General features: G+C 32.9%; 1 protein-coding gene across 5 annotated transcripts in view; it reads left to right on the forward strand.

Annotated features, from left to right (window-relative positions):
• The first annotated feature begins 3,771 nt into the window (after positions 1 to 3,771).
• The window catches only part of LOC141457207 (endoribonuclease ZC3H12A-like), a 52,918-nt gene continuing 39,366 nt past the window's right edge, over positions 3,772 to 17,323 (forward strand). For 4 of the 5 annotated variants that reach the window (XM_074133855.1, XM_074133856.1, XM_074133859.1 and 1 more), the window contains exon 1: positions 3,772 to 4,095. In XM_074133855.1, the coding sequence (XP_073989956.1) occupies positions 3,886 to 4,095 (210 nt within the window). In that variant the 5' untranslated portion in view covers positions 3,772 to 3,885. The remainder of the gene's footprint in view (positions 4,096 to 17,323) is intronic. The other variant, XM_074133861.1, reaches the window with a different exon arrangement.

Genomic DNA, 17,323 nt, shown 5'->3' on the forward strand with positions numbered 1-17,323 from the left:
GAGCGTCACTAGGCTTTGAGGCAGCGCTGCTAAGGGGAAATTTTTATAAATCAAAATAATAATATTTATGTTTGATGGAATTTTGGGATTTTAATGAATGAATCACTGATAAAAAAAAGTGATGAATACTGGTAAATATGAAATATTTTGTATAATATTCTTTATAATATAATATCAAAGATATTTCTTCAAGGATATTTACAACTTTCCGAGCAGTAGAAATATTTCAACTACTTATCATGTTTAGATTTTAAAAGCAGAACGGACCCATGCCCCACGGCACCGCAGCCACAAGAAACTTATTGTGCCCTCCTCTTTTTAGTCTAGTAGATGAAACCTCCCCTTCTAAGAAGGTTGAGGACTTTCCCTACCATTTCCTTCTGCGCTACAATCTCCCTTGGCCTCAAAGTTCCAAAGAAATGAAAGCGGAGACAACCCCTGCAGTACCTCTAGCGCAGCAGTAGGGGCACTACCAAAGGCCCCCCGTTATCATTATTAACTCTAGAGGTAAGATAACAGGCTAATTTTCAAACTTGATTTATCATTTTCAACATGTACTCGTGTATTCAGCATCTTTAAAAACACGGCAGTTTAGCGTGTAAACAAAATTAATCTAGTTACTGTTAAATGTATTTTCGAATTGACTTCAATAGAATTTATTTATATTATTTTTGGAAATTTAATGTCCAGAAATAGAACTATTTCTATTTCATTTGTATTGCAACTGGAACTTTTTTTTTATTTAATTCTTTGGCAATATAAAGGAATCTATTTTTTAAACCTACAGCACAATAAAAATCTTTTTGATAAGAAAGTAGCACAATCCACCTCGCTTAGTGAACAAAAATTTCAACAGTAACTATCCTAGCATTAAAAAAAAAAGACAACTTTAACGCGATAATTTCAGTACAATGTGGGTTATTGCCGCTTTATTCTAATAAAATTAAAATCTTATACTGTAAAAAAATAATTTAAAAAAGAAAAAGAACTGGTGAACTTTCACCAGTAAATAGCATGTGAATGCTACCTAGCGGCATTTTTAAAAACTAATTTCTACTAATAAGTATTAGAAAAATTTAGTTTAATCTTCCGTCGCTAGATAGCATGAGAGTGCTCTACTATAACTTTTCTGTTAAATAAAAATATCTACAATGTAATTTGTTTTTAAAAATTGCTTTTTATAAAATAGAATAACTTTTCGTTAAGAAACTTGACTTCCCTACCCTATCAATGATTATTAATTATCAAAATGTTGATGATTTCAGCACAATGTAAGTTATTTTACAGCTTAAATCTTAAAATTACAATTAAATTATTAAAATTGCTTAGCAACAACCTAATACCCAGTGTTTTATCAATTCCTATTGATATTTTTTAAAGACACTAGAGACCTTTAAGATATTTTTTTAAATAATAAGCATATGTTACGTTTTCAATTTTAATTAAATAAATTTAACTTTAGAGGGATCAAACCTTTAAAATGATTACACAGCATTCTGAAACATTGAGGGTTTCTTATTTGAACTTAATTCAGTCCTATGTTATTGTTAAATTTAACTGTTCAACCTTTATAGTCTACACTAGATAGACTTTTTGTTAAGAATTTGAATCTTTGGTAGTTTTTTGTTTTTATTTTTTACGGTGCATCTATTCCTGAGGTCAATTGCGTCCCTAATCATTTTATCCGTGTTCTTGTTGGGTTTTTAAAATCTGAGCTTTACTGAAAAATGAAGACGGTTCCAATCAAAATAAACCATTTTGCATTCATTTACTCAAAAAAAATTTATTTAGTTTTAAATTACATAATAATCATTAAAAAAAAAATCATAAAAATTAATGATATTACATTTAATAAAATTTTTTCAATAAAGTTAAATTTATGTACGTACAATACATCTTTAGCATTCAATGTACCATTTAATAATTTTTAAAAAACATAATAATCCTTTCATCAATTAAAATTAAATATTCCATGAATCACATCAAGTTAAGAATTTTCTTATTACACATCATTAGGAATTGGATTAATTCGTCTAAAAGTTTAATTTCTCTTTTATCACTTTCAATTATTTATATAAAAAATTAAAAAATATTTAGCTTTTAATAGTTTTATTTGGTTGAAAATACTAGAGACCTTTATCATTGTCAAATACAATTTGATTGTACTTTTTATATATTGGCCGAGACAGAATATATGCGAATCGTCTCAACTTATAAATGGACACGTTGCAGCAAGTAAAGAAGGGCTCACAGATGAAAGAACTGGCTGGATAAAGGAAAAAAATATTTCATTAGAACCTCTGAAGATAATATAAATTTAATTTACACCAATCGTAGCATTTTTCTGAAAAACTAAACCTTTTTCAAGCAGTTCAAGTATGTTTAACCATTCTGCACTAAATTTATTTGGAAAAAGATTTAATTTAGTTAAAAAATGATTTAATATTACTAGAAAAAGCTACAATATGCTTCCACTTCCCTCGTTGAACACTTCCTTCCTAAGTGTAAATACCTACTGCAATCAGAAGATCTGTAGTGGATGAGATGTGAAGAAGACGCTACTCTTCATGCTAAACCTAATAGTTCTCAACAACTATCTGGGCAGGCCATTCAATTCTTGAAAAGTGTTACACGTGAAGTAACATATTCAGATTAAGTACCTTCAGATGAAGTTTCACGCGACCAGTAGCAACTTCTTTCTAACTGCGTTTCACCATCTACATCGGTTCCACCATCTGGAAAATACCAATGACCATTAACACTTTATTCCATACTAAAACGGAAAAGTCTATAATATAGAAGTATAGTTATTCTGTTCCGCATTTAATGATACACTTAGATGATACTCTAAAACAGGAATCAACGATAGTCAAGTGCAAAGCTATTTTTGGTCTTTCATAGCCGACATGAGGCTAATCAAACTCGTAAACGCAACTTAGAATTAAACTTTTTTGGGATCAACATTATTACACCAAATCGGAGACAAGAGGTAAATTTCCAATTAATGAAGTGATAATACAATCAATTTTATTTAGTATTATTAATTCAATCTTACAATTACTTTTAATTAGTAAATATTATTAATAAAACATCATGGGTTTCATACCTCTATCGTCTCATTATTAGTCATAACTTTGTAACACTAACAAACAAAATTTTACTGGGAAAAAACTTACCTAGTCTGAGAGGTATCCTCATAAATGACCAGAGTTGCCTTGACAGGACGAAATCTGTCGGCAATAATGCCATTTCTGGAGATCCCTTGGATTGATAAATTTAAATAACTGCTTCACGTCAGTGTGATTATAACCTAAGATTACCTGCTCACCAGAATACAATTGGCCACTGTAACCTGCTTCTTCTTTTATTAGTTCCTAAATATTCCTTCGTAAATCACTAAATAATTGAAAAATTGAGTAAACTTGAGATCTGAAAATAGTACATTAATTTGGTCACACAACATTTTCTTGCAACATTATCACAACAAAATAACACGTCTTGATTCAAAAAATTGTCTACTTATTTTTGAAAAACGTCTTACGGATAATAGTCATCTGTCTGTAGTACTATTAACAGAGACAGCAAGGCTACCTTTTTCATTGCCCGATGTTATTCCCTCTGGGTAGAAAACATAAAGCTAGGGGGAAGATACCAAACAGCTATTACCGATTCAAATGTATCGATACTCACTGTATCAGGGCAAAACTATCGAGTATTCGATAGCAGCTATTGTAAGGAAAGTATCGATACTTTTGTTGTATCGGAAGTATTGGAACGTGCCTACACAAGATGGCTGCAGACAGTTCAGGTGGGCATGGTGATTTAGAGGTGTAGAAAGTGTAAACACAATGTAGATCTCAGGGATGGAGTCTATCTCCAAAAGAAATGGAAGAACTGAAACAACATTCTATATTACGTGTAAAAAAAAACAGCGTACATTTAGTTGTTAATCATTTTGACACAATTAGAAATTTATTTAACGTACGGTTGAGTGAGACAATATCTGATGATGAACCAGCATCAGCTTCTTATGTATTTTACAAAGTAGAGCCGGAAGAGCAACAAGTTGATCTTACTGCATTTCACAAAGTGCAGGTAAAAGTTTAAATTTATTTACTATTTCACTTTTGTGTATTTATTAGATGACATTTAACGAATACCATAATTTTGATATCATATCAAAACTATATCAAATAAAAGGTAAGAGCTCTCTGGATCTGGACAACTCTTATCATATTGTCGAATATCGTTTGATAAGAAATAATTTTGAAAGCTGTTTCATAGATAGCCTAAGGGCAGGATATTAAATTTTGTAATATTTTTCTTTAACAGTATTATAAATGAAAAACATTTTATGAAAAATCGTTATGAAAAGTTAATATTTTTCTATTTTTACACGCTAAATGTCGAATTATTCAATTAAATCCGTGAGTTTTTAACGGCATATTATATAAATTTTGTTTAAATTCAACCTTTTTTAAGTTACTTCTGTTAATTTAATGTAATTTTCATTTTCTTTAAAACTATTACCAATATGTTGCTATAAAATCTATTTTCCTATCTTGTTGATTATTAAACTAATTTTAATAAACTAGGTAAAAAATCTCTCTCTTAAGATCGGTTTCAATGAGAATGTAAGAAATCCGAAGAATGTTACTTTGCACTTCCGTGAATGTCACGATTATGTTCATAAATTGATTACTTTTGTTTATACTTGTGTGTTATTCGTATATAAAATTTTTTAAGTGTTTCAAATACTTTTACTAGTTATAAAATTATAAAAAAAATTGAAGAGGATATTTAACCTTTGAAGATTTTTCTTTAAAACCAAAGCCCAAAAATCAATAGTTTTTAGTAGTTATTTGCTTAATCCTGTATTCTTGAATATAATTGTTTAAAAAAATACCTAGATATTTAGTACAAGTATGAAGAATTAATATTAACTAAAATTTTGAAACTACCTTGTTTGATAGCTTTTCTCCCCAGCATTATACGATTATTTAGATTAGTTTTACGGTAGAAATAAAAATGTTTGTAGTTTTTACAAATATTCCTTTTAAATTATCATTATTGATACATGGAGGTCATACCGGACATAGATCCGGGATGGTGCCCCCACTAGATTATAAACCTCCCACTTTTTTAAAAATATACAACTATAACTATAGTGAAAATTCAAACTTTTAACAAACTGGAACTTTAATTTCCACTTTTGTTTTTCTTTTTTCAATAATTAAACCATTTTAATTGGGCAGAGTCAAAATAGAAGTTCAATTAGAAGTTCTTTTACTGATGGCAGATATACTCAACCAATTCTTTTGTATTAAAACACAGTCATACAGAGAAATGATGTACGATTGAAAGTTGTACTATGTTGAAAGAGATGGTTTGGTATTGGCTTGATACTTCAGTTTCTACAACAGTGAAAGTGTGGGAATCCATCTTCTTTTTTCTTTTTTTTTTACTTTGTTAGCTCCTATCTCTTGTGAATTAGATTTTACTGTGGAAGTAAGCTTTCAACTTAACAGATAAAGTTACATCTTAATTTTTACGCAATTTAATTGATAATTGTTTAAAACAGGTTTCTATTTGTTCTCGTAAGTTAATCAACAAAAGACTGTTGATGTAATAAGTATTGAATTGCAGTAATAGATAATTTAAGTAGCCAGATAGCACGCCCTTTGCCTGTAGTCTTGTGCAATGCGTTGCATCAAGTGAACACCTTTATTTTTCATTCGTATTTCTTTCTATTTTAAGACTCTCGATTTTTTTTTTTTTTGTTAAACTTAAACTATTTATTAACTGGGTATAGAGAGGTATTTTGGCAATGCTTTATTTAAACATCTTACTATAAAATAAAATCATACAGAGGTTAATTTGTAATAAAGTACAATATAGTTACATATTTTCGTTTGGTAGATTTGCAATTTTCGTTTCCAGGTCTTGTCATTGAATTGTTTCGAAGAAAAATTCTAATTTATTTAATTTGTTTATAATTATGTTGGAACCTGACAGGTTGCAGTTAGCACTTCCTTTAATTATTAATGAATATCTAATGTATTCCATTCTCAATGAATCCTTTCTTTTTGGATTATTCTATAATTGAGAATAAAATTTTTATTTTGCTTATTCTAGGCCACTCGTGAAACAAATTATTCTCCTTTTTCATTAAGTGTAATTTTTCTTTAATTATTTAATTCTATCCTTTATGAGGGCTATAACTATTTCTCTGGATGCAGTTCTCAGTACTGATCTGCTACATATCGACGCTTTCCATCACAATAAAGTTCAACCATAAGCTTCTCGGAATCATCAGATAGGTGAAATCTATTGAAACCATGACTCGATAATAATTCTCTAAGGGTGCGTTCCACAACGACCAAAACATACTTTCAGGCGTTCCACTTGGCGACCGCGGTCGTTGTGGTCGTGGCGAAAACGTCACTAATGACGTCATTATTTTCGCCCACACAACGACCACAACGCCCCATCTATAGAGCTGGGTCGAAGTGGGCGTTCAGAGTTGGCGCAATTTTTAAAACAAAATATGGCGACCGAAAAAATTATCTCATGTAAATGAAAGTATTATTTCATGTAAATAATAGAATGTGTTTCTCGAAAGTCTACAAAAAATAAATAAATAAATAATTACTTATCCCTTTACATACTAAATCACTGAATAACACAAAATCATTTACCTGAAATAACTTTTAAATTCTTCATTTGAATAAAGATCAATTACTCTGATAGCTAATAATACGTGGCCTAAGTTTTCGCTTTTTATCATTGCGATTTTGTAAAATTGCATTCCACTCTTCATCGGAACTAGATGAAGAACTTTCTAAAGCATTATTAATAAATATCCAACTGTTGCCACAAAAGACACTTTAATTTTATTTAAACGTAAATTTTATAAATACTCCAAAATGTAATATAAAAAATTGAATTATATATATTCTTTTAATATAAGTCAACTTTACCAATAATTAATAAAGTTTATTATAACTGCTTATAAATGGGGTTTAAATTAATAAATAACCTCTTCAAGCTTCTAACTTATTTTCGAAGCCGCCATATGTAATGTTTACATGAACGGTTAAAACGCCCACAGTCCGTTCCACTTGGGTTTTCGATCGCAACGCCCACAAGCAAGTGGAACGGCCAAAATCGCGGTCGTGGTCGTGGTCGTTGTGGTCGCCAAGTGGAACGCACCCTAAATGTTATGTCAACTGGGTTACGTTCGCCCTCACTTTGTATAATTTCCAAGATTTCTCTTTAGATGGACCTTCATTTTAGTATTTTAACCTTTCGAAAAAGTGGAAAATGCTAATCCAACTTTTTTTCCTTTTTTGTTCAGTAATTTGTTTTAAAGATTGGGGTAAAGACAGAAGGAGAAGAAAACGAAACAAAAAATAATTATAAACTTAAGATGAGATAAGTTGTTTTAGTAGGGAGCAGCGCGTGTTTTTGGTCGTAAGACTTTGCTCGAACTGGCTAGGGAGCACACACATGTTCCCTTGGGTTCACTTTCATAACACAAGAATATAAAAACTCATTCCCACACTAGCCAATCTTGAAATGGGTTTAGTTAGAATAGTTCTAAAACTTGTCACAGCACGTGACAAGAACCTTTTCTGAAAAACATTACTTTTTTCCCCTCTTTCTTAATCGCCTAATGTGTGATGTTCAGCTTGATCTTGTACCAACCGTCTCGTCTAGCACCATGCTGGTTACTACTCTTTCTTCAGCAGACCGACAGCACGTGCTTCACCGCCACCATCAATCATCTGTCTTTCTCCCAAAATTATATTTATTAGTACAAAAAAAAAACAAACTATATCGCACTAAGTTATTATTTTAAAGGTATAATAATAATTGATCTTTGATATTATTTTTACCATTGCGACACTTTTGAGGTCAAATTTCTTTCTTCATTTTTGGTTTTGGTAAGCAGGAATGCTTACTACCTGCGAATCTGTTGTCAGGCAATCGTTTGGTACCATCTAGGGGATGCTAGTGATGGCCCACTCTGCAATCCATGAATCTTGGAGCTTTTGGTCTAGGGAGATGTTATTATTGTTATTATTGCTAGGTTTGCAAAAAAGGCTGGGGACTTCAAGCTTCAAAAGCTCTTACTCCCTACGTCCCCTCGTCCAAAGAACTTCAGAAGTTCAGTGATCTTTCTGTTGGTATCAGTGTCAATCTAAGAAATATCACTGATACCTGGCTGGTATCAGGAAGACAAAAATCCGTGCCAAATAATGATAAACGATCTCTTGCACTTCTCAGAAATCTACTGATAGTGCCAATTGTCTTTTTGTTGTGGTATTCAGGTGACCAGCTATCAGCATGCCCAGGAACTTTTAAGGCTTCTTTGTTTCCCACATCCATTCAGCACCTTATAGTGTCGGGATTTATTCCCTCTATGAAACTCTTGGCCTCTTACCTCTATCCAAAGCCACTCCAATTCCCACAGCCTTCAACTACCTGCCCGTCCCAATACCATTTCGATATTGTTAGGACAGATTCAGGTCTATAGCTAGATCTCTTCCTTGCTTGCAAGTTATAGTGTCTAGCGCCCTAATTGTTTTCTGCTGTGTCATTACCAGAAATTTGTCAATAAATGTTTGGAAGTGTCAAATTTTCTAAATTGAATTTTAATACATGTTTCCTAATTATATACTCATTAAGGTTATCTTTTTAAAAATTAAAAGATTGATCATATAATTTGCAGTTAGTATTATACAATGAATTACGCTGGTATTGTGTTATTAGAAGATCTTGAATATTCATTTCTGAATGAAATAGATCAAGATTTGGTTGAATAAGTAACTTCAAAAGGCTGAAAGCTGAAATTAGATGACACATACCAGATAAGTTATATCTCTATTAGTATTATCATTACAGCAAACGAGAATGCTTTTGCAATTTGCATAATGGCTACGTTAATGGAAAACAATATTTATTTTGTTTAATTAAGTAGTCATAATATTGGTTGTTAATAGGTTATCTTTCTTTTATGGAACAATTTAAGGTTGATGTTGTAACCATGTGGTTTTAATGTAATATAGTTAAGAAAAACCTAATTTCACTTACTTTGGGTGAGGAATTTCTTGCAAATTTGAGATATCAGCAGTTTTAGAGAACAGGTTTAGGTGTGAGTGAAGAAAGTTTTTAGTCTAAGACTTAATTGAAGCGAACTTAGCGCCCTGACAGAACAATCCTTTTAACCGTCACCTGGAATAAATATTTCGTGATCTACTTGTTGTTTTATTGTTTATCGAGCTATATTAAGAGAATATTTGTCGCCTTATTTTTTTTACGTATTGGGGTTTTCCAGTCGTATGTTTTAATTTCTCCAGTTAGTCTGACAAATTCAATAACACATCAGTATTCAGCAGGGTGTACTGTATTTCTGAGAATGGCCACGCGCACTTTTTTATTGATCCTTGTTTTTATCGAGTTTTGCTTTTGAGTTTTTTTTTTTTTTTGTGCTCAGCTAAAAAATATCCTTCTACTTTTTGGATAGATATACTCTAGTCTTTCATTAGTCGAACCTACCTTACATAGGACAGCATGCCCCTCCATACATACATACTCAAGACTACAACCATCATTTCTGCCGGCGACTTAATCCATCCCTCATTCCATATACCGATCCTGTAGAGTCTTATCAACCTCTTGCGGCCACCCTGAAGCAATGGTTCGTCAAATGGAGGATCGATAGTTAGTATTTACATGTATCAAAACGTATGGTTCTCACTTTGTTGGACCATTAGCTTTATGCTTTATCCATGGTAGACTGCGAATTTTCTTTCAAAGATGCAGCACGATTCTTCTCCATTTAAGACTCAAAAGAAAAGCTATTTCTTTAATCAAACATCTAGGGCAGGGGTCGGCAACCTGCATGCGGCTCTTTTATCCAAATTGTGCGACTCTTCAGCCTGCCCAAAATATATTGTATATTTTAATTTTATTGAAACCAATGAAAATTCAACTTATTAAAGGTATTTTTTCAAAAATAATTTTAAATGTGATAGGTTCGAAATTGAATGGAATTATACAATATCAAAATAAAGTACTTGATTTATATTGTAAGACTGCCGCCGTTTCATTCGTTACGTTATTATTTATTTGTTTATTTACTTTGCGATATGTGAAAATAAATATATAAAACAATTAAATGTTATTGAATATCATAAAATAATAATTTGCGACTACAAATGATCTACAGTTTTTTACACTAACATCCTTGCGGCTCTTGGTAAGATTTATTAAAATTATTTAAGGAGAAATGGCTCTCTACTTAAAATAGGTTGCCGACCCCTGATCTAGGGAGTTCATCTATGGTGGAATCCTGCATAACCAAAAACTGAACTTGATTTTGAAAGCAAAATAATGCAGCTTACTCAGGCACCATTTTCCAATCATTGTATATGATAAATAGGGAAGTGATAAGGCTAAGTGGAAGGCGTACTGGAGTTCAACGCAGAGATTCTGGGGTTCAAATCCAGATGCTTGTTTTCAGATTTTCTCTTCCTTGGGGCTTCTTTCAGCTCACTGATTGACACTATTGCCATTAGCGAGAGAATACTGATTAGAGGCCGGCACAGCGCTGAAAAAAAGCTTCGGGCGCTAATGACCTCAGATTTTGACGCGCCTTAAATACCCCTCCCCCCCCAAAAAAAATCCGCTTTTACACAATTCGATCATTTGTATCCGGTCTATGGCAAAATATAACAACGAAGCAACAAAATGATAACAGTTTAGGTAATTGATTGGTTACAAAATTGATAAAAACACTGTGTTTTCAAAATGGTGAGTGACCCAATCAAAAATATAATGATTCAGCTACCAGTGGTTTTTTTTTTCGTTTTCGAGATATTTTTTTGTCACAAACTCAAAAAAAAAAAAATCTTTTTAGTAACTAGAGGATTTCATAAAGAATATTTTTGGTTAAAAAACAAAAAATCATACCTCCGGAACAAAAAAATATCCGGACAAAGTACAACTTTGGAAATCAATCACGTATTCAATATGGTGGCTCTGCTTAAGCGAGAGGAGAAAGTAGAAATGAAAATGAAAGTTCTCCATCCGGAAACTAAGGTGCGGATACACTCCTGAGTACAATGATGAGAATATCAGGTTGTACTCACGTTTCTAACAGAGTATTAGATAGTTCATATAACTTCATTTCTTGAGAAATGCATTTTTAGAAGGTTCTTTTAGAAAATGGCCAGTTTTGTATACGGAAATTCGCACCTAAGTGAAACTTAATTCTTCCAATTCATCTTTCCAGGGTGACTTGATCTTAGTCATTCGGAAATTCAACTTCGCTGAATGAATTTATCATGGTATTTTCTCGAATTGTCTCCCACTATTTCCTTTTAACATCATATACTGATTGCTTACTCTTGAGGATGAAAAACTTTGATTTGATCCATCTTACTGGGAAAATACTGTTTCAGCCAAGAAGCTGAAAAAATACCTTTTCCATTTAACTAATTTTGTAGAAGTGAAGTAATCGCCCATTTTTTCAGGCGGAACTTAAACGTCCAACTACCAATTCGTAGACATAAAAAGTAGCTATAAGCGAAGATTCGAACTGGCAATCTCTCATTTACATATCCATGCTTCTTAGAATAGATTAAATTAGGGCGGCCTCAAGGCCTACGCCACTGCGACCCCTTTGGATCTATTGTGGCTCCCCGATCTATCCTTTTAATCAGACTCTTAATTCTGAAGAGTGACTCTTCGGTAAAGCTCACAGGGCCTTGGTTTTTCCTCCCCGAAAAGTAACATCCTTAGCCAAACGAGCCCCTCACACTGACACAACACGTTGCAGTGCCGTTTCCTCTTCTTCCTGGCAGAACCTACAAAGGCTATCATCTGCCAGGCCCATGCGATGCATGTGTTTTCTGAGCCTGCAGTGGCCAGTTAATAAGCCTACAATTATCCTTATAGCCCCACGGCCTTGACGGATTAATTCTGCAGTCAGCCTCGGATCCATGCTTCTTGACCACAGACCAACATCCACCCCCTGCCAAGTTTAAAAAAAATATATTCTACCGGAAGTAACAGATTATTAAATTTGCTGAATTTTTTAATAGATTTAAATGTTACCTGCGATTTCCTTTTAGTATCATTTTCAAAATTATTCTATTTCCTTTACCTACCTACCCTGTGGCGCTACTATCGCTAACTGCACAAATTTTTAGCCATTCCGACCTATTGCTGGCTTTCCTTCCCCAATTTGTGATTCCCATTTCCTTTACGATGCCCTCAATCCCATTTATCCAACTCTTTCTTGGTCGCCCTCTTCTACGCCTCCCTTTTTTGGTTTGCCACTCTGAGAGTGGTTTTTAGGATTCTCTGATCAGGGCATTCTAATGAAGTGTTCCACCCACCTTATCTGGTTCTTCTTAAAGAATGAAAACCAGATCTGGTTCCTGAAACATATGGAGTTCTTCGGTTTTTCCTTATTCTCTCATACGCCTTTGTTATTGAGGAATGCTGCAAATACCTTTTATGCAATCCCCAGGATTATTCCTATATAATATCTACGAATCACCTTAGCCCTTTTCTAGGTACGATATATCGGACACACAATATCCTGGGTCCATTTTATTTTCTGTTTCCTTTATTAAAACTAATTAGATAGTTTCGAAGAATTCCATTCTTTGCTGTTTTAATAGAAACTAAATTTACGTCATATGTGTTTACGTCTCCATTTATCAAGCGATGAAGCTCCTTTTTGTTTTTTAAATATCGTTTTGGTTTCTCCATTTATGTTAATTTATTGCTGTTTCCACGTAAAGGAAGCGCATATTTTTACCGGAATCGTTTAGTTATTAGAACGATTCCGTCAATAAATTTTTGTAAAATCTTTTTATTTCTAAAATTAAATTTAGATTAAGGTTTTTTTCTCTATTTTTTTTGGTTTTCACGTTCTTTTGTAGAGGTTTACTAACCGATACATGTGTGGATAAAAATTCTAACCGGATCTAAAGACTAGTTGACATTAAACCACTGACGTTTCTTAGTCTAGCGTGGGTTTTGAACTTGCTTTCAAATGGTCAGCTGGTGTCATAACTTTAAAATGTTTCGTTTCCTTTTCTGATTTTAAGCTAGTAAGCAGGTTTCTTTATAATAATAATGATAAATGAAGTAATATTTATTGGTGATTACAGAGGTGGAATTATTTTTTAATCCCATGAGCAGTAAATGCCTTATATTTTAACGTCCGTCTGTAGGCACCACCGTATCTCTAGAGTTCAACACAAAATAGTGTGCGAACTAAGGTTAATATACGAGTAGAACGGCCGTGTGACAAGGTGCACGTGCATGGACTATTTTGCTAGCCATCGCTTTAACTACAAGTATCTCGCCTCCTTCAAACCCATAGAATGACCTGGGTACTTGTGTGGGTGTGTCAGGTGGATATCTGACACCCGCCGAATCCTTCTTCTCCTGGCTGTGATGGTGCTTCTATGTTGATGATTATGCTGTGATGAGGCTTCTAGTTGACAGATATTGTCAAACCAAGAGGTTATCACCAGACACTGTACCGTTCGAAACATCTATGTTGATCTTTCTGGGTAGTTTCAAAATTTTATTATGCTACCCCATACGCAAAAATATTCACACACTTGTGCCAAAAAAATCAGCTCAGTGCAATTTTTTCTTATTAGTAGTTTACTCTCTTTAGAGAATTGAAATTATATCCTAACTAAAATAAAAATTCATGAAAATTGGTTCGCGCGTTTTAGCGCTACGTTGTTTACAAAAAAAGGTAACAAGAAGAACAAGAACATTTTTCTGAAAATGGCGGTTTTGCCCATTTTCAGCTACCTATTTCTCGAAATCTATCAGATCTGGGTTGTCACAAAAAAATTACAGTTATAAAGGAGGATTTGCAATATATATATATATTTCACTTTATTTGTATATTTACAACTGCAACAATTCTTCCATCAAGTAAATTTGATCTTACTGGTTCAGTTCACTTGTAATGTCATAGTTAGAGCAATCACCCACTGGTGAAACTATCTCTAGGCCACTTCCGCTTCAAACGACGAGGAGGATTGTCTGGAAGGTGAGGAGAGGAGAGTTGTTGGACAAGAGGATTAGGATGGAGAGCTAGGAGGCTGTGAAATTTGCGGTAGCGAGACTTTATTAGATCGGTGACAAAAGGGAGGTGAAGGTCAGTGTGTATGGTAAGGTTAGAGATGTAGTATGGAGCATTAAGGATTTTCCGTAGGATTTTAGACTGTAGTGTCTGCAGGCGTTTGGAGTTAGAGGGTTTGGCTGAGCCCCACACTTCTGCTCCGTATGTCCATATGGGTCTTAACAGTGTCTTGTAAATTGTCAGTTTGTGATTCAAGTCTAGTTTAGATCTGCGGCCAAGTAGTCTAGTAAGTAGCTTGTAGCGTCTGTTCACGGTCTTGTCGTTTGAATCGAGTATGTGGGTTCAATCCAATGTACAGTCCTAAGTATCGTACTACGTCAGCTGGAGGAATCGTTACACCGTTCAGTTGAACTGGTGGACTCGCAGATTTTTGTCCACCAATTCAACTGAACGGTGTAACGATTCTTCCAATTGACGTAATACGATACTTAGGACTGTACTGTATTTTAAGGAAAATTTGGGAATTTTATCTCTTATACAAAAAAAGAAAAAAATTGTCAAAGTTGGGCGTTTTTCAACGTTACGCTTTTTCGTGCACCTTTTGACGATCAACCCTTATACAACTGTCCTACCGGACAGTTTTAATTATAATAAAATATAAAAATACCCAGCAAATAAATAAACAATTGGATCTGTGGGAGAATAGTGTAAGGTGCATAGCCTCAATGTCTGCAGAGTACCATTAAGGTTGTGCTGGTCTAGAACCTTGACAACACCAATAATCTGCTACAAACATAACTAAAATAACTTTTTATTGTTACCCAAACAGATGTTTCTGTATTTGTCCGTTATTGTTATTTGGCTATTCTATCGCCATATTTAGTGTGCGACATAAAATGATATATTCTGGTATTATCAACTAACTCTAGGTGTGCCCATCTTTTTCTCTCTTGCTCCAATTCTTGTAATAGTAGGTGTCTAAGGACGTTTTTAGGCTTACACTGCAGCGGAAATGGTCCTTTTAAGCCGAGTTCACACTACAGGAAACTGTCCAGCCAAGTAGATTGGGTACATTTTAAATAATTTTGTTTACACTAAGCTCTCCAAAACTCGGTTTTACATGGGGAATCAGTATACTAATCTTTGATTCGATCGCCCAAAAAAATATTCTTTTTTAATTAATAAAGATTCGAACCAGAAGTCATGAATTAGCTGAAATTCACTAGTTAAAGTAATATTTCTAATCACTTCCGTTCGTTAAGTATTAAAAACAGACAACTTTATATTCTACTCCTGATAAAGTAATAACCACATAATTATACAGTAAGAAAAGTTTTTAAAACTGACTTCACAGTCTAAAACCAGTTCAGCACTAATTTATCACTTAAAATGAATTCTATTTAAATATAGTTCAGTTTCTATTAAATTTAAATTTATTCATAACAAATAAAACTAAAGCATACCTATTACATAGGTATGAAGGTATTTTTATAGCACACAGGCCAATGCCATTATTTCAAGGTTATATCTTGATTGTATATCATTATAGATATTGTATTGGGAAGCAAGTGTTTTCTAAATTTTTTGGAATTTAATCAGTATTTTTTTTGAAATTTATTTTCCATTTTTAAATTGTTAGTTATCTAATTTCATTTAGTTGATTTGGAAATAGGGTGAGTTCTTATTTTTATTTTGGTTCAGGAATTAATTACTTATCGTTTGTTATACAACCTTACTGTACTTAGTCCCCGCGATTCATCACCTTCAAATACTGTTATAAATATTGAACGTGGACGATTTGTTTGCATATACGTCAGAGATAAAATGTACAGGAAATTAGTTGTCTTTCTAATTATAATATTCAAGAACAACTGAGAATGTAATAATGAATTTGAATGAACCATCTCCTTGACTAGTGTTTATTCTTGTAATATTTATTCTGTGTCACAGAATTGTGGAGTCGTCTGTTAGGATTTTTTATTAATTTCGAAAGTTAAGCGCATATTATGAAACCAAAATTTCCCCGTTTGATTTTATGGGCTGTCTACATTTAATGTTATTGGCAACTGGAATCTTATTCAATGCATAGTTGATCCTGGATATTGTTTTCGTGCTACAGTACAACACCGGATATTTGGCTGTACTTCTACAACTTAGTAAGAAAAAAATCTCCACATCTGGGGATTTGAACTCATGATCTTTGGCTTACTAGTCCATTGCCCTACTAACTGAGCTAAAGTCTTCCCATTTTCTAATATACAACAGATTGTAATTTAGCATTTAAAATGTCTCAATTGGTAGTACCTTTTTTATTGTTTTTTTAAATTATTATTCACTTTTTTTATTTTTGAAACATTTCTTGATGAATTTGTGGTTATGTTTGAATTCTCTGTTGAAGTTTGATTGAACAGTTTAAACATTTTCGTGTCTCCATTCCATGTTACAGTACCATGAGAACAGTTACGCTTCAGATCTAATTCTTTTCCCCACTCTCTCTGTCTCCAAAGCAAATTAACCAATTTAATAAAACAAATTTCAATTTTAATCTACCATTTCTGGTTTGTTTTAAAACATTTGGTTTATTTTATCTGTTCCAGGTAATTACCTAACTATATACTTAACTTGATGTGAGTTTATTATTTTATCTTTTGATAATTAATATCTTTTAATTGCTTAGAATCTATCTGTTAATTGGGATGATCGTTCTCCTTAATTGACTTTTATCACTTCGGAAAAGTTTCAGAAATTATGTTTTTATTTAATTGAAAATACGGATATTCTGTCTCATGTAAAACTTACGAACTTAATCGCTAATATGTATCAGCTGTTCTATAAATATAAGGGCGTATTCTTTTCAAGTAAGTGCTACCTATTCAAAATAACCGTGGATCGTAAAATACTTTACACAGATATAAATATTAATCCAATTATTTATACTACAGTAGTTATTAATGTGATATAATCTGTACGCAATTTGCTATTTATTATCTCTTTATCTCACTAACCTTGTAATTTTATTAATACACAATAAAGTAACGGTAATTTGTTTTCTTTTCAACACTTACATTTTTATTTGTAATTGGTTGGTTTGTTTTGGGGTTGTAGCTGAGATATGCTTATCTCCTTGTGTGGCGTTTTATTTTATTTTCTAATCTAGTTAGCGGAGACTTCGGGTAATTGAGTGGAAATTATGCA

The sequence above is a fragment of the Rhodnius prolixus genome, unplaced genomic scaffold (genome assembly GCF_049639745.1).
Source record: "Rhodnius prolixus isolate KJV_2025 unplaced genomic scaffold, Rpr scaffold_10, whole genome shotgun sequence".
In the NCBI taxonomy this organism is placed as follows: Eukaryota; Metazoa; Arthropoda; class Insecta; order Hemiptera; family Reduviidae; genus Rhodnius; species Rhodnius prolixus.